Source organism: Coregonus lavaretus, assembly GCF_964263955.1.
Source record: "Coregonus lavaretus genome assembly, chromosome: 27".
Taxonomy (NCBI): Eukaryota; Metazoa; Chordata; class Actinopteri; order Salmoniformes; family Salmonidae; genus Coregonus; species Coregonus lavaretus.
Genome location: NC_140014.1, coordinates 18,821,789 through 18,844,475, shown reverse-complemented (window position 1 = coordinate 18,844,475; position 22,687 = coordinate 18,821,789). Strand labels below are relative to the sequence as shown.

The window sequence follows — 22,687 nt, the reverse complement described above, 5'->3', positions numbered from 1 at the left end:
ATCATGAGAACTGTGAGGAATCAGCCCAGAACTACACGGGAGGATCTTGTCAATGATCTCAAGGCAGCTGGGACCATAGTCACCAAGAAAACAATTGGTAACACACTACGCCGTGAAGGACTGAAATCCTGCAGCGCCCGCAAGGTCCCCCTGCTCAAGAAAGCACATACAGGGCCGTCTGAAGTTTGTCAATGAACATCTGAATGATTCAGAGGAGAACTGGGTGAAAGTGTTGTGGTCAGATGAGACCAAAATCGAGCTCTATGGCATCAACTCGCCGTGTTTGGAGGAGGAGGAATGCTGCCTATGACCCCAAGAACACCATCCCCACCATCAAACATGGAGGTGGAAACCTTATGGTTTGGGGGTGTTTTTCTGCTAAGGGGACAGGACAACTTCACCGCATCAAAGGGACGATGGACGGGGCCATGTACCGTCAAATCTTGGGTGAGAACCTCCTTTTTTTTAAATAAAATTTTATTTCACCTTTATTTAACCAGGCAAGCCAGTTGAGAACAAGTTCTCATTTACAACTGCGACCTGGCCAAGATAAAGCAAAGCAGTGCAATAAAAACAACAACACAGAGTTACATATGGGGTAAAAAACATAAAGTCAAAAAATACAACAGAAAATATATATACAGTGTGTGCAAATGTAGCAAGTTATGGAGGTAAGGCAATAAATAGGCTATAGTGCAAAATAATTACAATTAGTATTAACACTGGAATGCTAGATGTGCAAGATATTATGTGCAAATAGAGTTACTGGGGTGCCAAAGAGCAAAATAAATAACAATATAGGGATGAGGTAGTTGGGTGGGCTAATTTCAGCCAGGGCATTGAAAATGGGTCGTGGATGGGTATTCCAGCATGACAATGACCCAAAACACACGGCCAAGGCAACAAAGGAGTGGCTCAAGAAGAAGCACATTAAGGTCCTGGAGTGGCCTAGCCAGTCTCCAGACCTTAATCCCATAGAAAATCTGTGAAGGGAGCTGAAGGTTCGAGTTTTCAAACGTCAGCCTCGAAACCTTAATGACTTGGAGAAGATCTGCAAAGAGGAGTGGGACAAAATCCCTCCTGAGATGTGTGCTAACCTGGTGGCCAACTACAAGAAACGTCTGACCTCTGTGATTGCCAACAAGGGTTTTGCCACCAAGTACTAAGTCATGTTTTGCAGAGGGGTCAAATACTTATTTCCCTCATTAAAATGCAAATCAATTTATAACATTTTTGACATGCGTTTCTCTGGATTTTCTTGTTGTTATTCTGTCTCTCACTGTTCAAATAAACCTACCATTTAAAATTATAGACTGATCATGTCTTTGTCAGTGGGCAAACGTTCAAAATCAGCAGGGGATCAAATACTTTTTTCCCTCACTGTATGTGCAGGCTAGGGATGAATATTTTCCAAAATATCAACCAAGTTTCAATACCAGGAATAATTCATATTTATCCCAGCGTCCCGGGAAATACATAAAAAATCGGAAGTGCCCATTCAAAGCATTTAAAACGATAGTTACCGGAGTTGTAACTCCAGTTCTATGAGTGGAGCGGCGCCCTGCTCCTATTGGTTTACCCCGCTGCCTAGGCAGCGAACTGCCTGAGACAAAATCAGCCTCCCGAGAAATTATCTTCAGCGAGACTGGAGGGTCGGCAGGGCCTTAAGTCCTATTGGGCTCTGCGCCACTCATAGAACTGGAGTTACTACTCCGGTAACTATCGTTCTATATCGTGGAGCTTCGCCCCATAGGGGAGCTCTGCTCCTATTGGTTTAAGGCGGAGTGCAACGCTCCAAAATGTACTCCCTGCCGAGCCCAACACTTCCCACCTAAATGAAAAGGTTGGGCCTAGCAATGGCTGCGACCAAGTCCCACAGTACTGTAACACACTGTCACAATATACTGTGTCCTCGGTACAAATCCACCCCACCTAGTCCAATGGCATTGCCAATGTCTAGTGGGCAGATAACCAGAATGAGTCATACTAATATGAACCAGCAGATAGATGACGTCACAATTCCGTCAATATTTAATGACCGGTCCAATAGTAATGTAACAAATGGCATATTATATTATTATATTCCGCCCCAACCCAGTAATCAATCAATCAATCAATTTTATTTTATATAGCCCTTCTTACATCAGCTAATATCTCGAAGTGCTGTACAGAAACCCAGCCTAAAACCCCAAACAGCTAGTAATGCAGGTGTAGAAGCACGGTGGCTAGGAAAAACTCCCTAGAAAGGCAAAACCTAGGAAGAAACCTAGAGAGGAACCAGGCTATGAGGGGTGGCCAGTCCTCTTCTGGCTGTGCCGGGTGGAGATTATAACAGAACCATGCCAAGATGTTCAAAAATGTTCATAAGTGACAAGCATGGTCAAATAATAATCAGGAATAAATCTCAGTTGGCTTTTCATAGCCGATCATTAGAGTTTAAAACAGCAGGTCTGGGACAGGTAGGGGTTCCATAACCGCAGGCAGAACAGTTTAAACTGGAATAGCAGCAAGGCCAGGCGGACTGGGGATAGCAAGGAGTCACCACGGCCGGTAGTCCCGACGTATGGTCCTAGGGCTCAGGTCTCTCAGTTGGCTTTTCATAGCCGATCATTTAGAGTTGAAAACAGCAGGTCTGGGACAGGTAGGGGTTTCGTAGCCGCAGGCAGAACAGTTGAAACTGGAATAGCAGCAAGGCCAGGCGGACTGGGGGCAGCAGGGTGTCATCATGCCCGGTAGTCCTGACGTATGGTCCTAGGGCTCAGGTTCTCAGAGAGAAAGAGAGAACGAGAGAATTAGAGAGAGCATACTTAAATTCACACAGGACACTGGATAAGACAGGAGAAGTACTCCAGGTATAACCAACTAACCCCAGCCCCCCGACACATAAACTACTGCAGCATAAATACTGGAGGCTGAGACAGGAGCGGTCCGGAGACACTGTGGCCCCATCCGAAGAAACCCCCGGACAGGGCCAAACAGGAAGGATATAACCCCACCCACTCCGCCAAAGCACAGCCCCCGCACCACTAGAGGGATATCCCCAACCACCAACTTACAATCCTGAGACAAGGCCGAGTATAGCCCACAGAGGTCTCCACCACAGCACAAACCAAGGGGGGGGGGGGGCGCCAACCCAGACAGGAAGATCACGTCAGTAACTCAACCCACTCAAGTGACGCACCCCTCCCAGGGACGGCATGAAAGAGCACCAGCAGGCCAGTGACTCAGCCCCTGCAACAGGGTTAGAGGCAGAGAACCCCAGTGGAGAGGGGAACCGGCCTGGCAGAGACAGCAAGGGCTGTTCGTTGCTCCAGCCTTTCCGTTCACCTTCACACTCCTGGGCCAGACTACACTCAATCATATGACCTACTGAAGAGATAAGTCTTCAGTAAAGACTTAAAGGTTGAGACCGAGTCTGCGTCTCTCACATGGGTAGGCAGACTGTTCCATAAAAATGGAGATCTATAGGAGAAAGCCCTGCCTCCCGCTGTTTGCTTAGAAATTCTAGGGACAATTAGGAGGCCTGCGTCTTGTGACCGTAGCGTACGTATTGGTATGTACGGCAGGACCAACTCGGAAAGATAGGTAGGAGCAAGCCCATGTAACGCTTTATAGGTTAACAGTAAAACCTTGAAATCAGCCCTTGCCTTAACAGGAAGCCAGTGTAGGGAAGCTAGCACTGGAGTAATATGATCAAATTTCTTGGTTCTAGTCAGGATTCTAGCAGCCGTATTTAGCACTAACTGAAGTTTATTTAGTGCTTTATCCGGGTAGCCGGAAAATAGAGCATTGCAGTAGTCTAATCTAGAAGTAACAAATGCATGGATTAATTTTTCTGCATCATTTTTGGACAGAAAATTTCTGATTTTTGCAATGTTACGTAGATGGAAAAAAGCTGTCCTTGAAACAGTCTTGATATGTTCGTCAAAAGAGAGATCAGGGTCAAGAGTAACGCCTAGGTCCTTCACAGTTTTATTTGAGACGACTTTACAACCATCAAGATGAATTGTCAGATTTAACAGAAGATCTCTTTGTTTCTTGGGACCTAGAACAAGCATCTCTGTTTTGTCCGAGTTTAAAAGTAAAAAGTTTTCAGCCATCCACTTCCTTATGTCTGAAACACAGGCTTCTAGCGAGGGCAATTTTGGGGCTTCACCATGCTTCATTGAAATGTACAGCTGTGTGTCATCCGCATAGCAGTGAAAGTTAACATTATGTTTTCGAATAACATCCCCAAGAGGTAAAATATATAGTGAAAACAATAGTGGTCCTAAAACGGAACCTTGAGGAACACCGAAATGTACAGTTGATTTGTCGGAGGACAGACCATTCACAGAGACAAACTGATATCTTTCCGACAGGTAGGATCTAAACCAGGCCAGAACTTGTCCGTGTAGACCAATTTGGGTTTCCAGTCTCTCCAAAAGAATGTGGTGATCGATGGTGTCAAAGGCAGCACTAAGGTCTAGTAGCACGAGGACAGATGCAGAGCCTCGGTCTGACGCCATTAAAAGGTCATTTACCACCTTCACAAGTGCAGTCTCAGTGCTATGATGGGGTCTAAAACCAGACTGAAGCATTTCGTATACATTGTTTGTCTTCAGAAAGGCAGTGAGTTGCTGCGCAACAGCTTTTTCTAAAATTTTTGAGAGGAATGGAAGATTCGATATTGGCCGATAGTTTTTTATATTTTCCGGGTCAAGGTTTGGCTTTTTCAAGAGAGGCTTTATCACTGCCACTTTTAGTGAGTTTGGTACACATCCGGTGGATAGAGAGCTGTTTATTATGTTCAACATAGGAGGGCCAAGCACAGGAAGCAGCTCCTTCAGCAGTTTAGTAGGAATAGGATCCAGTATGCAGCTTGAAGGTTTAGAGGCCATGATTATTTTCATCATTGTGTCAAGAGATATAGTACTAAAACACTTAAGTGTCTCTCCCGATCCCAGGCCCTCGCAGAGCTGTGCAGATCCAGGACAGCTAAGCCCTGGAGGAATACGCAGATTCAAAGAGGAGTCCGTAATTTGCTTTCTAATGGTCATGATCTTTTCCTCAAAGAAGTTCATGAATTTATCACTGCTGAAGTGAAAACCATCCTCTCTTAGGGAATGCTGCTTTTTAGTTAGCTTTGCAACAGTATCAAAAAGAAATTTTGGATTGTTCTTATTTTCCTCGATTAATTTGGAAAAGTAGGATGATCGAGCAGCAGTGAGGGCTCTTCGGTACTGCACGGTACTGTCTTTCCAAGCTAGTCGGAAGACTTCCAGTTTGGTGTGGCGCCATTTCCGTTCCAATTTCCTGGAAGCTTGCTTCAAAGCTCGGGTATTTTCTGTATACCAGGGAGCTAGTTTCTTATGACAAATGTTTTTCGTTTTTAGGGGTGCAACTGCATCTAGGGTATTGTGCAAGGTTAAATTTAGTTCCTCAGTTAAGTGGTTAACTGATTTTTGTCCTCTGACGTCCTTGGGTAGGCAGAAGGGGTCTGGAAGGGCATCAATGAATTTTTGTGTTGTCTGAGAATTTATAGCACGACTTTTGATGCTCCTTGGTTGGGGTCTGAGCAGATTATTTGTTGCGATTGCAAACGTAATAAAATGGTGGTCCGATAGTCCAGGATTTTGTGGAAAAACATTAAGATCTACAACATTTATTCCATGGGACAAAACTAGGTCCAGAGTATGACTGTGGCAGTGAGTAGGTCCAGAGACATGTTGGACAAAACCCACTGAGTCGATAATGGCTCCGAAGGACTTTTGGAGTGGGTCTGTGGACTTCTCCATGTGAATATTAAAATCACCAAAAATTAGAATATGATCTGCTATGACTACAAGGTCTGATAGGAATTCAGGAAACTCAGAGAGGAACGCTGTATATGGCCCAGGAGGCCTGTAAACAGTAGCTATAAAAAGTGATTGAGTAGGCTGCATAGATTTCATGACTAGAAGCTCGAAAGATGAAAACGTCATTTTTTTTTTTGTAAATTGAAATTTGCTATCGTAAATGTTAGCAACACCTCCGCCTTTGCGGGATGCACGGGGAATATGGTCACTAGTGTAACCAGGAGGTGAGGCCTCATTTAACACAGCAAATTCATCAGGCTTAAGCCATGTTTCAGTCAGGCCAATCACATCAAGATTATGATCAGTGATTAGTTCATTGACTATGACTGCCTTTGAAGTGAGGGATCTAACATTAAGTAACCCTATTTTGAGATGTGAGGTATCACGATCTCTTTCAATAATGGCAGGAATGGAGGAGGTCTTTATCCTAATAAGATTGCTAGGGTGGACACCACCATGTTTAGTTTTGCCCAACCTAGGTCGAGGCACAGACACAGTCTCAATGGGTATGGCTGAGCTGACTACACTGACTATGCTATTGGCAGACTCCACTAAGCTGGCAGGTTGGCTAACAGCCTGCTGCCTGGCCTGCACCCTATTTCACTGTGGGGCTAAAGGAGTTAGAGCCCTATCTATGTTGGTAGATAAGAGGAGAGCACCCCTCCAGCTAGGATGGAGTCCGTCACTCCTCAGCAGGTCAGGCTTGATCCTGTTTGTGGGTGAGTCCCAGAAAGAGGGCCAATTATCCACAAATGTTATCTTTTGGGAGGGGCAGAAAACAGTTTTCAACCAGCGATTAAGTGCTGAGACTCTGCTGTAGAGCTCGTCACTTCCCCTAACTGGGAGGGGGCCAGAGACAATTACTCGATGCCGACACATCTTTCTAGCTGATTTACACGCTGAAGCTATGTTGCACTTGGTGACCTCTGACTGTTTCATCCTAACATCGTTGGTGCCGACGTGGATAACAATATCTCTATACTCTCTACACTCGCCAGTTTTAGCTTTAGCCAGCACCATCTTTAGATTAGCCTTAACGTCGGTAGCCCTGCCCCCTGGTAAACAGTGTATGATCGCTGGGTGATTCGTTTTAAGTCTAATACTGCGGGTAATGGAGTCGCCAATGACTAGGGTTTTCAATTTGTCAGAGCTAATGGTGGGAGCCTTCGGCGTCTCAGACCCCGTAACGGGAGGAGTAGAGACTAGAGAAGACTCAGACTCAGACTCCGACTCGCTACATAATGGGGAAAACCGGTTGAAGGTTTCTGTCGGCTGAATGAGCGACACCGGTTGAGCATTCCAACAGTATTTCCCTCCAGAAGCCATGAGAAAGTTGTCCGGCTGCAGGGACTGTGCGGGGGGAGTTATACTAACGTTACTGTCTGTACTTACTGGTGGCACAGACGCTGTTTCTTCCTTTCCTACACTGATAATACTCTTGCCTAACGATTGCGTCTGAAGCTGGGCTTGTAGCACAGCTATTCTCGCCGTAAGGCGAGAATTCTCCTGTATATTATGAGTACAGCGACTGCAATTAAAAGACATCATGTTAATGTTACTACTTAGCTTCGGCTGTTGAAGATGTTGATGAGCCATGTCCAGATAAAGCGTCCGGAGTGAAAAAGTTGAATAAGGGAAAAAAAGTTGCGATGGAAAAACGGAAAATAACGTAAAGTTGGCAGCTAAAACGCACAGGAAAATGACTCTTCTGTCTCGGGATAAACGTCCGGGGTGAAAAAGTTTAACGAAAAAAGATGAGTGAGGACAAAACTAAAAAGTTGGTAAATTTGTTGAACACAGAGATTGATTAAACGTTTATTAAAAGTAAAACGTGAATAGTTTGGCAGGTAGCCAAGTAGCAACAAACAGCAGAGCAGCACGGAGACAATGCGGAAGCGAGACGGAAGTGGGCAGATCAATAACATTCCCTCTACTGTACTGAACATGTCAGTCAGGAGTCATGTCATATGTCTTCCTCTAAAAGGAGCGGACCTGAAAGAGACCTACCTCTTTAGTCCTGCATTCCTTTCTCCTAGCTCAAGGCCTCCCATCAGCTACGCTGAGTACAGACCGAGCCAACGAGTTAGAAGACATGTCCAAGAGATATAAACTGATAAATGGAGACTGTGACGACCATGACGCCGCTGCACAAATATCCTCTACACCTGTTCCTCTGAAAAGGGCAGTAGAAGCCGATACTCCACGAGTGGAGTGGGCCCTTATACCCTGAGGCAATTGTCGCTGCGCTGCCTCATAAGCTGCTTTCAATGCCTTCGCAAAGCCAATGAGACAGACGCTGTTTCGAAAGTGGTCTACCTAGTGCAGCCGCACTGTTACGTTCCATCCCTCGGGTGTAGTTCGTCAGAGGAGGAGACGTAAATGCCCGTGCCTGCGCACACAAGGTAAACTAGATGGATGGGAAAGAAATGTGGGGTGTAATGAACTGAAATAACCAGACAACAACCAGAACTCAATGGTAGCCCTCGGGGGACGTTTAGTAAGGTAATTAAGCAAAAATAAATATACAACACCCATTTAAGAAACAGTAATAAAACAAAAACCAATCAAACAAACCAAGGAATGTAAGAGAAGGGAATGTTTGGGAACGGGGTCCAAGTAATGAAAATAAACAAAAAGGTACCTCTTCTACACACCTAATCCTTCCTAACACACTCTAAGCCCTAACCCACTTTCCTACCTGTTACCAAAAATACAGGGGTGACACCCGCCCGGCTAACCTAGTGTGTAAAACAATGGGTTATCTACGTGTGAATGTACACCCATGGGCAGTCTCCATGGGACCGAAGCCACGCCCACCGTCGTCAACCGCAACTCAGCACACCTGTAATGCCCAGAACACACAAACACACTACAAAGGAAAATGGGGAGAAAGAAAACACGTCACACGTAACGCGCACCGTGACACACAAACAGCTGAGGCGATGACCTAATCGCTGCTGTGCGCTCAACGTAACACGCCAAAGCGTGTACTGGGCACAGGCGATGGAGCCTTTCCTCTCTCCTCTCCCCATGGGGAGGGGGGGGGGGAAGCCCATAGCTCCACGGTCTGTGATCTATATGAGCTCTTAATAACATTCGGCATAAATGCCGGGTTAGGACGTAACACCGCTCTGCTCAAATCGCCATTAATCGCAAGGCAGTCGGGTCTCATCGAAAGAGCACACAAATCACTGACACGCTTAGCAGTAGTCAAAGCGAGCAACAGTGCTGTCTTTAAAGACAGCATCTTGAGGGGAATTTGATTCAATGGTTCGAACGGCGACTCACAGAGCGCTTCGAGTACCAGAGCCAAATCCCACTGAGGAACCGTGGCCCTAGGCATTGGCCTAAGCCTCCGTGTTCCTAAAAGGAAACTTTTCACCAGAGGGTGGCTGAAGACAGTGCCAAACCCCTCATGACAAGCCGAAATCGTCGCTGCAAACACCTTAATGGTGGCGGGTGAACGTTGCTTATCAAATAAATTGTAGGAACGAGAGAACACTCTCAACCTGACAGCACACGGGGTCCATATTTTCTGTGGCACACCACTGTGAAAACACGTTCCATTTGCTGGCATACACCCTGGAAGTGGAACTGGCACGTGAACCCTGTATGGTCCTGATTACAGAATCAGATAACCGACGGCGCTCTAGCCTGTCCCTCTCAGGAGCCAAGCCTTCAGTGGTTGGCCGATTATGGGCAATTGCCCTATCACACCTCCCGCCTGAGACAACGCGTCCCGTTGATGTAGAATTGGCCAAGGTGGCGCAATCAACATCTGAATCATCTCCACGAACCATGAAGCCCCTGGGTGATCGGGAGCCACCAATATGATTGACAGCCGGCCTGATCGCACCCTGGCTATCAGTGGGAGAATGCAGGACAGCGGTGGGAAAGCATACAGGAGAAATGCGTCCCTTCCCAGTGGCGGTTCGTCCTGAGCTCGAAGAGAGAACCAAAGAGGGCAATGCGCGTTCACGCGTGACGCGAATAGATCCATCTCGGCTCTCCCGAACCGTTCCCAAATCTGGAGAACGATGTTCGGGTGCAGACGCCACTCATCGTCTCGAGGACCCCCTCGAGACATGATCTCTGCCCCTATGTTCAAGTAGCCTGGAATGTGTGCTGCTCTCAATGAGCAAAGGTGCTCGTGAGCCCACAGCCACAATTCCTCCGCCGCCCGGTGGAGTGCAGGAGACCTGACTCCTCCCTGGCGATTGATGTGGGCTACTGTGGTTTGGTTGTCTGACCAGACTAGCACATCGTTACCCCGAAGGGTAGACGCGAAGTGGGTCAGAACCAGTAGAACCGTTTCCAACTCGAAGAGGTTGATGTGATGACTCGAAAGAGGCCACACACCTCCTATCGCTTGGGTCTGACATGTCCCTCCCCATCTAGTCAGAGAGGCACCTGTAAACACTGGAATGAAGGAGGACACTTTGCCTATTGGGACTCCGTGCGTGAGAACACACAGGTCTCTCCAATAGTTCAGCTCTGCACTGAGCGAGAGGGGAACCACCACCAACCGACGACGATGACGCATTGGATCTAGTCGTAGTTGGGCGAACCATCGCAGGAGTCTCAGCAGAACCACGAAATGGGCTGACGACATGAGACCCAAGAGTGACATGACCGAAAGCGCTGTTACCGTGTGATTCTGACAAAACCTTCGAGCCCTCATCGTTACAGTGTCTATCTGTATCCCCAGATAGACAATCTGATGACTGGGCCAGGGTGTGCTCTTTTTCCAATTCACAGCGACCCCCAGACGCGTGAGATGAATCACTGTCTGTGTCGTGTGAGTGAACGCCAGCTCTGCTGACGGGGCGAGAACCAGTAGGTCGTCTAGGTAGGCTAGTAGCCTTATTCCCTGACGAGCTAAGGGGGGACTTGCCTATGAGGGATTTGTAAATAGATTGGTACCATTGTGTATGTAATGAGGGCCAGTTGACCAGGGTGTAAAGATCACGGTGATGAGTGTTGAATGGGGGCACTGGTAACAAAGCAGATGGCAGTGTGGTATCTAGTTTGAGGGAGGTTTTGGAGGCAAGCCTGTAAACTACGTCGCCAAAGTCCAGGATTGACAGGATGGTCATTTTTACAAGGGTGTTCTTGGCAGAGTGGGTGAAGGAGGTTTTGTTACGGTACAGGAAACCAATTCTGGATTTAACTTTAGACTGAAGGTGGGTGATGTGGGGATGGAATGAGAGTGAGCAGTCCAGCCATATACCAAGATATTTATAGGTGTCGACATACTCTATCTCTGACCCATTCAGGGTGAGATTGTTAGGAGGGCAGGCAGGTTAAGGTAGGTTCCGGTTGAAGAGTATACATTTAGTATTTTTTTGGTATTGAGGAGTAGGTGAAGGTCAGAGAAGGCATGCTGGATGTTGTTAAAGCTATGTTGTAGGGTGGTCAGCACGGTGTTCAAGGAGGGGCCAATTTTTTACAGGATAGTGTCATCTGCATAAAGGTGGATGAGGGAGTCACCAGCAGCATGCGCAACATTGTTAATCTACTCAGAGAATGTCAGCCCAAGATCGATCCTTGTCGAACTCCCATAAATACAGCCAGTGGTTTAGACTGTAGGCCTTCGGATTTCACACATTGTACACGGTCAGAGAAATAGTTTTCAGGATACAGTGGTTAACAAAATCAAAGGCTTTAGCCAGATCAATAAAAACAACCGCACAATACTGCTCGTTGTCAAAAGTAGATATGTTGTTTAGAACTTTCAGTAATGCGGAGGTACACCCATGGCCAGTTCTGAAGCTAGACTGCATTGAAGAAAGAACACTGTGGGTCTCAAGGTGGCGGGTTAACTGTTTGTTGACCAGACTTTCAAAAACGTTGGAAAGGCAAGATGGAGATTTGTCTGTAACAGTTGGGGTCTAGCTTGTTGCCCCCTTTTGAAGAGTGGTATGACGGCAGCAGCTTTCCAATCCTGTGGGACTTCAGATGTTTGCATGGTGAGGTTGAAGAGGCAAGTGATGAAGGCAGACAGCTTCAGAAAGCGGGGGTCCAGATCATTGAGCCCAGCTGATTTTATTAGGGTCCAGATTACACAAATCCCTTAGGACCTCATTCTTCTGTACAGGTTGGAAGGGGAAATAGGGGGTGCTCTGAGGGAGAACTCTACTGGGGGCAGCATGGCTCGCAGCGGGCATGGCAGATTCAAATGTGTGGCCAACCCTGACAAAGTGCTTGTTGAAACTCTCAACCATTCTGACTTTATCGGAGGTGATGGTGTTCTCAAAGTTGAGTGCAGAAGGCAGCTGAGAGGTTCAATTTTCATTTTCCATTGTTTTCAGTGTTCCAGAACTACTTAGGGTCAGAACCATAGGCAGCTAATTGTCTTTTGTAATATCCTGCTTTTGCTTCCCTGATTGATTGAGTGCACTTGTTCCTTGCTTCCCTAAAGAGTTGCCAATCAGAAGGGTCCGTGGAGGCCTTTGCTTTACACCAGAGCAGGTGTTTTCGCTGGATCAGCTCAGACAGTTCAGTGCTAAACCAGAGGCTGTAGCAGTTTTTGGTTCTAACCTTCTTAAGCGGAGCATGTTTATTAAGGACTGTGAGGAAAGAGGTTTTAAAATGGGACAAAGCGTCCTCAACAGAAGGGATAAGGTCAGTTCTGGGCCAGTGTACAGATGCCAGGTCATGTATGAAGGCCTTCCCATTAAAGTGCTTTAACGGATGTTTGATAATAATCAGAGGGGGGACGTTTAACATTGGTACCATTGCGGACACAGGCAATACAACAGTGGTCACTATGGCCTTGGCAGAAAACTGCAGAGGTGTACTTAGCAGGCATATTAGTGAGAATAACATCTATGATTGTGCCATTATCAAAATACTTGGGGTTGTATCTGGTGGGAACCTGTACAATCTAGGAGAGGTTTAAAGCATACAGCTGGAGTTGTACAGAGTTGGGAGGTCACCTAATAAAACTAACTCTGAGGAGGTATAAGGGGCAATCAGTTCACTCAGAGCAGTCCGAGCACAGGCGGAAGCAGAGGGTGATCTATAACAGACTGCTAAATAGCCATCACTAGCCGGCCTCCACCCAGTACCCTGCCCTGAACTTAGTCACTGTCACTAGCCGGCTACCAGCCGGTTACTCAACCCTGCATCTTAGAGGCTGCTGCCCTATGTACATAGAAATGAAATCACTGGTCACTTTAATAATGGAACACTGGTCACTTTAATAATGTTTACATACTGTTTTACTCATTTCATATATAGATACTGTATTCTAGTCATATGCCACTCCGACATTGCTCGTCCTAATATTTATATATTTCTTAATTCCATTCTTGTATTTTTAGATTTGTGTGTATTGTTGTGAATTGTTAGATACTACTGCACTGTTGGAGCTAGGAACACAAGCATTTCACTACACCCGCAATAAGATCTGCTAAATATGTGTATGTGACCAATACCATTTGATTTGAACAGACGGCAACAGTGAGAGAGAAGTACTTTGAGAGTTTGATGTTTAACAGCAGCAACTCAAACTGTTTGGGCACAGACTTACATAGAATGACAGAGCACTGCAGACTCTCCTTACAATAGATGGCAACTCCTCCTCCGTTGGAGGACCTGTCCTGGCAGAAAATATTATAACCAGGAATGAAAACAGTTTAACAGATTTCCAGAGCCATGATTCGGAGATGGCCAGAACTTTAGGGGTGGTCGTGTGCGCTAATGTTTTCAGCTCATCAAGTTTGGGGAGGAGACTCCGAATGTTCATATGCATAAATCCGAGGCTTTTGCGGTTACAGAAGTCATCAAAAGTCACACTATTAGCATCAGGTATGACAGAATTGTTAACTCAAACGCCAGGGCCAGGGTCAGGGTTTGAATGTATATTACCAGAAACCATCAGCAGTAATATGATAAGGCCATGACTATAATCGGCACTCTCAGGCTGCCGTGCGCATGAGAGGATGTTCATGATGGGCTTAATAGAAAGCATTTGGCAAAACTGTTTCATTAGCAAGCAAACATCGGGGTAACAGAGAATATCCCAAACAGAGTAACCATGAATGAAATAACATCTCTAGATGAGAAGGGGAAACGCATCGATGTTTCACCCAGGGGAGGGAGAGGGACTGGCCCGAGTAGCGGGACGGGATGCAATGTGGCATTAACAGACATTACAAAAAAATTAAAAGAGGAAAAGCCCAAAATCCCGACACATTGCAGAGAGAGTAACTTTAAACAATGTGTGTAAAATGCCACCGCTCCAAATACGTGCGCCAAATGCGCACTGCGAGCACTCGTAGTGATCAGCTGTAGACGGAGGGAATGAGATGTAGCCCCGCTGCGAAGGTATTCAAGCCTGGGACTCAGGGTTGCGAAAGGCCCGTAGCGCTCTGGTGTATCAACGAGGAGTCGGAGAAACGCAGAAGAACAGTACAGCTGGGCCGCGGCGAGTCAGCGGAGAAAGCTCTAGGAGACACCGGGGATCTGTGGACGGCGGAGACTCAGCAAGAGAAAAATCACCGGAGATCAATGGAGTTTGTCGTCGGCGAAGGAACAGCGGAGGAGACACCAGGACACTGTAGGGCTGGATAGGCGAGGGCTAAGCGGAGAAGCAGCAAAGAATCCACGAGAGTCACCAGTGATCAGTCAGGAGAAAACAGGGAAACTCGGACCCATGGGGACAGATTAGCGGATATACTGTAGGCCGGCAGGTGAGGCAAGTGATCCAAGGTAGGGAAGATGGGCGGAGAGCTATATTGTTTGTAAATCTTTGCATATTATTATTTTTTTATTTGATATTTTATAAACTATTCAAAACATACACATACAAACGACAACACCATGCAAACATCAACTACATGACACCTGCCCAGACCCACGAGCACACACCCCCATCTCCAGGGCCCTCATCACTTTCTGCCACAGCCTGAAACTGCACCATTTTGTTTCTCTCCGTAGCCCACACACTTTCAATATTTAAATAATAAATTGTTGCATATTAATATAGCCTAGATGTAAAGCTGGACTTCAAAGGGTAGGCTCCAAACAACAATTGTAAATAAGACCGATATAGACTGTAGATCAACGAATAAAAGATCCCAGAAATGTTCCATACTCACAAAAAGCATATTTCTTCTCTTATTTTGTGCACAAATTTGTTTACATCCCTGTTAGTGAGCATTTCTCCTTTGCCAAGATAATCCATCCACCTGACAGGTGTGGCATATCAAGAAGCTGATTAAACGGCATGATCATTACACAGGTGCACCTTGTGCTGGGGACAATAAAAGGCCACTCTAAAATGTGCAGTTTTGTCACACAACACAATGCCACAGATGCCTCAAGTTTTGAGAGAGCATGCAATTAGCATGCTGACTGCAGGAATGTCCACCAGAACTGTTGCCAGAGAATTATATGTTAATTTCTCTACCGTAAGCTGCCTGCAATGTCGTTTTTAGATTCCAACCGGCCCCACAACCGCAGACCACGTGTAACCACGCCAGCCCAGGAACTCCACATCAGGCTTCTTCACCTGCGGGATCGTTTGAGACCAGCCACCCGGACAACCAAAGAATTTCTGTACAAACTGTCAGAAACCGTCTCAGGGAAGCTCATTTGCGTGCTCTTTGTCCTCACCAGGGTCTTGACCTGACTGCAGTTTGGGAAAATGCTCACCTTCGATGGCCACTGGCACGCTGGAGAAGTGTGCACTTCTTGGATGAATACTAGTTTAAACTGTACCGGGCAGATGGCGTTGTGTGGGCAAGTGGTTTGCTGATGTCAATGTTGTGAACAGAGTGCCCGATGGTGGGGTTATGATATGGGCAGGCATAAGCTACGGACAACGAACACAATTGCTTTTTATCAATGGCAATTTTAATGCACAGAGATACCGTGACGAGATCCTGAGGCCCATTGTTGTGCAATTCATCCGCCGCCATCACCTCATGTATTTTATTTATTTTTAGTCATTTAGCAGACGCTCTTATCCAGAGCGACTTACAGTTAGTGAGTGCATACATGTTTTTTGTATTTTTTCATACCCCCTGTGGGAAACGAACCCACAACCCTGGCGTTGCAAACGCCATGCTCTACATCCCTGCCGGCCATTCCCTCCCCTACCCTTGACGACGCTGGGCCAATTGTGCGCCGCCCCGTGGGTCTCCCGGTCGCAGCCGGCTACGACAGAGCCTGGATTCGAACCAGGATCTCTAGTGGCACAGCTAGCACTGTGATGCAGTGCCTTAGACCACTGCGCCACTCAGCATGATAATGCACAGCCCCATGTCGCAAGGATCTGTACTCAATTCCTGGAAGCTGAAAATGTCCCAGTTCTTCCATTGCCTGCATATTCACCAGACATGTCACCCATTGAGCATGTTTGGGATGCTCTGGATCGATGTGTGTTCCAGGTCCCACCATTATCCAGCACCTTCGCACAGCCATTGAAGAGGAGTGGGACAACATTCCACAGGCCACAATCAACATCCTGATCAACTCTATGCGAAAGAGATGTCGCACTGCATGAGGCAAATGGTGGTCACACCAGATACTGACTGGTTTTCTGATCCACGCCCTACTTTTTTCTTTTAAGGTATCTTTGACCAACAGATGCATATCTTTATTACCAGTCATGTGAAATCCATTGATTAGGGCCTAATTAATTTATTTCAATTAATTTTTTTATATGAACTGTAACTCAGTAAAATCTTTTGAAATTGTTGCATATTTTATTAAATTTTTGTTCAGTATATTGGACCTTTTTAAGAAATGCCATTGGTTGGTGGATATGAAGTCTAAAATCTTTGATGGGCTGATGCGGAATTTGTTACAGGGAGTAATCACTGTCAGCTGGTGAGGTTAACCTGGCACATGTTAGCCCTATGCTATATGATGGGATCGGCTACAATGTAGCGTTCTATCACATGCAACTACGTCGACTATTGTAATAGGCTGATGCGCATTTTGAGACAGGTCCAGGTTAAATATAAACGCTTTCTAATGTTCGCAAGTATGGACCCAATGTGATCAAATACATACATTTTCTGTTTTCTGTAGACAAAAGAGAATATGAGGTATTAATTGTGAGGGAGGAAGGCCAGTAAAGTGGATGAAAGCAATAGTTGGCTACAATGATTTATTAAAGTTCCTCCACTTTGCAGTCACAGTTGGTTTGTGGTCACGTCCACCAACCTGTCAGAGGCTTCCTTCCTATTGCAGTCAATTAGCCCACTGTTGACTTGGCTCACTCTGAAAGAGTGGTCAGGAGAAAAGCTCTCAAAGGAAGGAAAGGACCAGACTAGGTGGGTAAGCCAGTTGAGATAATACAGCAGATGCTGTGTCATGAACATGGTATCTTCTCAAGCGGGGATGCTAGCGATAGTACTTAGGTATTCAATTGCCAGGGTCTTGGTGTGCAACTTGACCTTTTATCAAGATACCTTACAGTGAGGCAACCTGTGACAGGAGAATAAGATGCATTCCATACCCCTAAAGTAGCTTGTATGATTGGTTGATTTGGACATAATAAGTACTGCTCTGATATATCTTAGGCCCACCTCCACTGCCTTGACTACCAGTATACATATGTAATCTTGACACAATGCTGAATGTAATCCTCTAAGTGAAGACTACAATTGTATCAGGTGCATTGGGAATTTGGAATGAGTCCATATACCAAAATATTGTACAAGACTTTGTTAAAGTAGCCTACAAAAATGTAAAATAATAATGAATTAAAAAAAGTTTTGCTATGTCTTTTGCTTTTACAGCATGCAGTGGAATACAAAAACTGCTTGATGCTATGCTGAATTGTGTGTGAGTGAGTTGTGAGTGTTTTGGGTTGGGGAGTGTGTGTGAACCGCTACGTAGCCACTGTTTTAAAAGAGCAGCCTGTGCTCACAGGCAAGACTGGACTTGACTGCAGGCCGCACAACACGCCAGAAACCTTTACCACCCAGTATGAACAAATAGTTTCTGTAAAGAATCTCCCCCACACCTCCGCTGCTCTCTCCATAAAAGCTGTTTGTCAATGCATGTTTTAACTAAGCTCTGACTTAGCTAAAGGTATTAAACCTAGACTGAATCATTTATCAAATGAAACAAACTAGGATCCGTTTACATTCCCCTGCTAGTCACTGGGCTCACAGGTTAGCCTGACCTCAGTGCTAGCTTACCCTCAATGAAGAGGACTCAATTGACCGTATCACTTTGAAAATAAAAATGACTTGCTGATCCACCAACAATAAGTCATCATATTGTATTGATAGAGAATAGATAATGGTTATGATGTACAGTAAAAGCTGATTTGTTGTCCTCCAGGTTCTGCAGAGCCCCATAAACCCCTGTCCTCTATAAGGAGGGAATCCCTGGGACGATTGAGAAGGAGTGGGAGCCTTGACTTGGACCCTGACATCTTCAAATCGACCAACTTCTCTGACACAGAGGGAGGTGAGGAAGTCTTTACTCTGCACAGCCTATGTGCCTTCTACAGAACCCAGTTTAATTGAAAGGTAACTGAAGGATCTTTGTGTTGCAGTGGTATACAAGGCCCGTCTCCTCCCTGGGACCCCCGGCGTTGAGCGCACTTTCTCCCTCCCCTCCAACCCCTCGGCCCAGGGCACCTTCCTACTGCCCTCCTACCCTCTGGCTACACTCCCCGGGGGCCTGCTGACCCCAACACTGTCCCGCCGCCACGCTGACTCCTCACTGTCTATGTCTAACACCTGGCCCAACAAGAGAGAGAGCAGCCCCCACAGACTAGACCCCAGCTCCTGGAAAGACATATCAAGTATGGGTCTGGTATCTACTGCATATTATTGGGTAGATCCTGGTAGTCATGTTATTTAGTTGAGGCATGTTTTTGAGTGCTCTCTTTGTCCCCACAGGTGACTTCTCATCCAGCAGGTGTTCTCCACGGCCTCTCCGTGCCTCTCTGGTGAGCTCCTCGTCTGCCTTGTCTTTCCGGCAGGCTCTGAGTGAGACGAGGACCGTGTTGCCTGTTTCCCGGTCTCCAGGCCTTCCCCTGCCAGAGCGGGGCCAGTCTCAGAATGGCCAGCGGTTCAATCCTCCAGCTCCATCTCCATCTAGCCTGCAGGACCACCTGTCTGAGAGGAACCTCCACCTGGACCTGGATCACCTCAGCCTGCAGGACCAAGACCAGGAGCAGGAAGAGGACAACCTGGACCGGCAGGAGGTTAGGATCACTGTTTTACACACATGGCTCTGCTTAGTGAAGTCTCCAGCTGAATGTAGCTAGGACACTGTCTGAAAGCTGCAGTCTTGCCATCAGGGATTTATCCATAGCTGTACCCATAACTCTGGATACCTCAGTGCAGGAACATGGCATGTGGATCATGTTTTCCCTTCATTAGTGCAGTGGTGGTGAAATGGGGAATATTTGGGACTAAGTATGTGTGTTGTAATGTTAGTGCTGGGTAAAGAGACTTGATATCTAAGTTGTCATGGATATACACCATGCATAAAATAGTATCTGGATTCACAGCACACTCTTGCCTTGCTCTTAGGTTACTGATGAGCTAATGTGGTGTTGTTGTTTACAGATGCTGAACTCTCTGCGCTCCCTGCGCTGCAGTGCAGCTAAGAAGAAGGCCAAGGTGAGTCTGAGTGGCTCAGACCCTGACCCAGATAGCCCAGACTCAGCCATGAAACTGGAGCTGGCTCTGGACTCCCCCTCTCAAACCTCGCCCACAGTCACCAGCCCAGCTAGCGAGAGCGGGCTCTCCAGCATCTACTCACCCCCAAACTCTACCCTCAATGGCACCAAAACCAGGTACATTCCACTAGATTCTAAGTTGAACCAAATGAGATCCTGTTTCAAGAATAATGGGAGGGGGAGGGGGGGGGGGGGGAAGGGGAAAGGGGTCAAGCTATGATATTCACACCTTCAAATAGACACACACCAAGGTCTGATAGATATGATATCCCTTCTGGTGAATAACCTCTGACCTCTGTCAGCAGCCCTGGGAATTCTGCCTCCTCTTCAGCAAAGCCTCACATCGCTAGAGTGCCTTCTGCTAAGCTGAGGTCTTCTGTCTCCATGGACTTCAGTGCCCTTCAAGGTACAGTGAGGATTTGACGTGTAAAAGGATCTCTCTGATTAGTGTTGTTTCGGTTGCTGATTAATCTCTAATAGTGTGTTTGTGTGTTTTCTTCACCAGGCTTTCCACTCAGAGATAAAATTATACCTGAAGTAAGTGTTATTGGTCAAAGAGTCCCGTACTCTAACGGACCAATGGAACCTGAGGAAGAGGACCGGACTAGAGAATACTCTCCACCCCCAACTAGACCAGCCTTCCGGGAGACAGTTAAAGCCCTGAGGCCTGCCAAAGGTCAGTCACTGCAAGGAGGCCTGCTCCATTGAGGCATATCACTGTCCTTAAATTATGGGTATTTTTCTATATGTTTTCCATATGTTTCAGTGACTTGTTTAAAAATAAATGTGTATATGTTTCTCCATTCTCTGTTCCTCAGGGTCCCAGATCTACAGCAACAGGAACTCACCAGTCACTGACATGCCTGGTGTGGTTGGCAGAGGTCAGTCCTTAACTGTCTCCTCTTATTTACGTCTCTGTGCCATTGTTCAGATGTCCATGATGTCCAATACTGTGTTCTGAGGTCATGGTGTTCTGGCTCAGGGCTGTGTTTATTAAAGGAGAACTCCACCCAAAAATGATATTTTGGTATTTGTTTCATTAGTGCATTGTTGATATAGTCCCAAAATGTTTTCCATGTCAGCAATCAAGTTTTCAAGTTATATAACTTTCAAAATACAGAAATACAGCCGGTATGATGCATTTTGCATCATATAATGCTGCGTTTTGCATAATATAAAATGACTAAAATGTAGAATATGATGCAAAATGGATCATACTGCCTATATTTCTGTATTTTGAAAGTTATATATCTTGTAAACTTGCAAAACATGTTGGGACTATATCAACAATGGACTAATGAAACAAATACCAAAATATAGTTTTTGGGTGGAAGTTTCCTATAACCACAGAGCCAAATCTCACAGTACTCAAGGCCCTGCCTGGGGCCACACAGTATCCGGGCCAAGTCAAATCATTGTTTGGGTTAACTTGTAGTTGGCAATACACTTAGCTTTGTCACAGTAACATATGCAAAAACTTGCAGAGGAGAGAGGGCATCATATTTTGGAAGTCATCACTGCTTACAGTATTCTGTAGCTATGTAAATACACTGTACTGCTCAAGGTTTCAGCTTTGTATTTGTATTTATTATGGATCCCCATTAGCTGATGCCAAGGCAGCTTCTACTCTTCATGGGGTCCAGACACATTAAGACAGTTACAGTTGAAGTCGGAAGTTTACATACACTTAGGTTGGAGTCATTAAAACTTGTTTTTCAACCACTCCACAAATGTCTTGTTAACAAACTATCGTTTTGGCAAGTCGGTTAGGACATCTTCTTTGTGCATGACAGAAGTAATTTTTCCAACAATTGTTTACAGACAGATTATTTCACTTATAATTCACTGTATCACAATTCCAGTGGGTCAGAAGTGTACATACATTAAGTTGACTGTGCCTTTTAAACAGCTTGGAATATTCCAGAAAATGATGTCATGGCTTTAGAAGCTTCTGATAGGCTAATTGACATAATTTGAGTCAATTGGAGGTGTACCTGTGGATGTATTTCAAGGCCTACCTTCAAACTCAATGCCTCTTAGCTGATTTATTTTGATTTTCCCATGATGACAATCAAAGACCTCAGAAAAAGAATTGTAGACCTCCACAAGTTTGGTTGATCCTTGGGAGCAATTTCCAAACGCCTGAAGGTACCACTTTCATCTGTACAAACAATAGTATGCAAGTACAGTGGGGAGAACAAGTATTTGATACACTGCCGATTTTGCAGGTTTTCCTACTTACAAAGCATGTAGAGGTCTGTAAAAAAATCCTGAAAATCACATTGTATGATTTTTAAGTAATTCATTTGCATTTTATTGCATGACATAAGTATTTGATACATCAGAAAAGCAGAACTTAATATTTGGTACAGAAACCTTTGTTTGCAATTACAGAGATCATACGTTTCCTGTAGGTCTTGACCAGGTATCAGACCACATGACCTTCTCCCATTCCTCCTCTGGATCATCCAGATGGTCATTGGCAAACTTCAGACGGGCCTGGACATGCGCTGGCTTGAGCAGGGGGACCTTGCGTGCGGATTTTAATCCATGACGGCGTAGTGTGTTTTCTAATGGTTTTCTTTGAGACTGTGGTCCCAGCTCTCTTCAGGTCATTGACCAGGTCCTGCCGTGTAGTTCTGGGCTGATCCCTCACCTTCCTCATGATCATTGATGCCCCACGAGGTGAGATCTTGCATGGAGCCCCAGACCGAGGGTGATTGACCGTCATCTTGAACTTCTTCCATTTTCTAATAATTGCGCCAACAGTTGTTGCCTTCTCACCAAGCTGCTTGCCTATTGTCCTGTAGCCCATAGACTTGTGCAGGTCTACAATTGTATCCCTGATGTCCTTACACAGCTCTCTGGTCTTGGCCATTGTGGAGAGGTTGGAGTCTGTTTGATTGAGTGTGTGGACAGGTGCAGTTAATACAGGTAATGAGTGGAGAACAGGAGGGCTTCTTAAAGAAAAACTAATAGGTCTGTGAGAGCCGGAATTCTTACTGGTTGGTAGGTGATCAAATACTTATGTCATGCAATAAAATGCAAATGAATTACTTAAAAATCATACAATGTGATTTTCTGGATTTTTTATTTAGATTCAGTCTCTCATAGTTGAAGTGTACCTATGATAAAAATTACAGAACTCTACATGCTTTGTAAATAGGAAAACCTGCAAAATCGGCAGTGT

The 22,687-nt window shown here is 45.7% G+C and overlaps 1 protein-coding gene across 1 annotated transcript in view; it reads left to right on the top strand.

Annotated features, from left to right (window-relative positions):
- Positions 1–22,687, top strand: part of LOC311102753 (TOG array regulator of axonemal microtubules protein 1-like) — a 49,438-nt gene that overhangs the window by 15,550 nt on the left and 11,201 nt on the right. Inside the window, exons 3-9 of the mRNA XM_084144139.1 lie at positions 18,144–18,272; positions 18,361–18,612; positions 18,710–19,017; positions 19,385–19,614; positions 19,803–19,903; positions 20,003–20,173; positions 20,316–20,378. Of these exons, the coding sequence (XP_084000265.1) occupies positions 18,144–18,272; positions 18,361–18,612; positions 18,710–19,017; positions 19,385–19,614; positions 19,803–19,903; positions 20,003–20,173; positions 20,316–20,378 (1,254 nt within the window). The remainder of the gene's footprint in view (positions 1–18,143; positions 18,273–18,360; positions 18,613–18,709; positions 19,018–19,384; positions 19,615–19,802; positions 19,904–20,002; positions 20,174–20,315; positions 20,379–22,687) is intronic.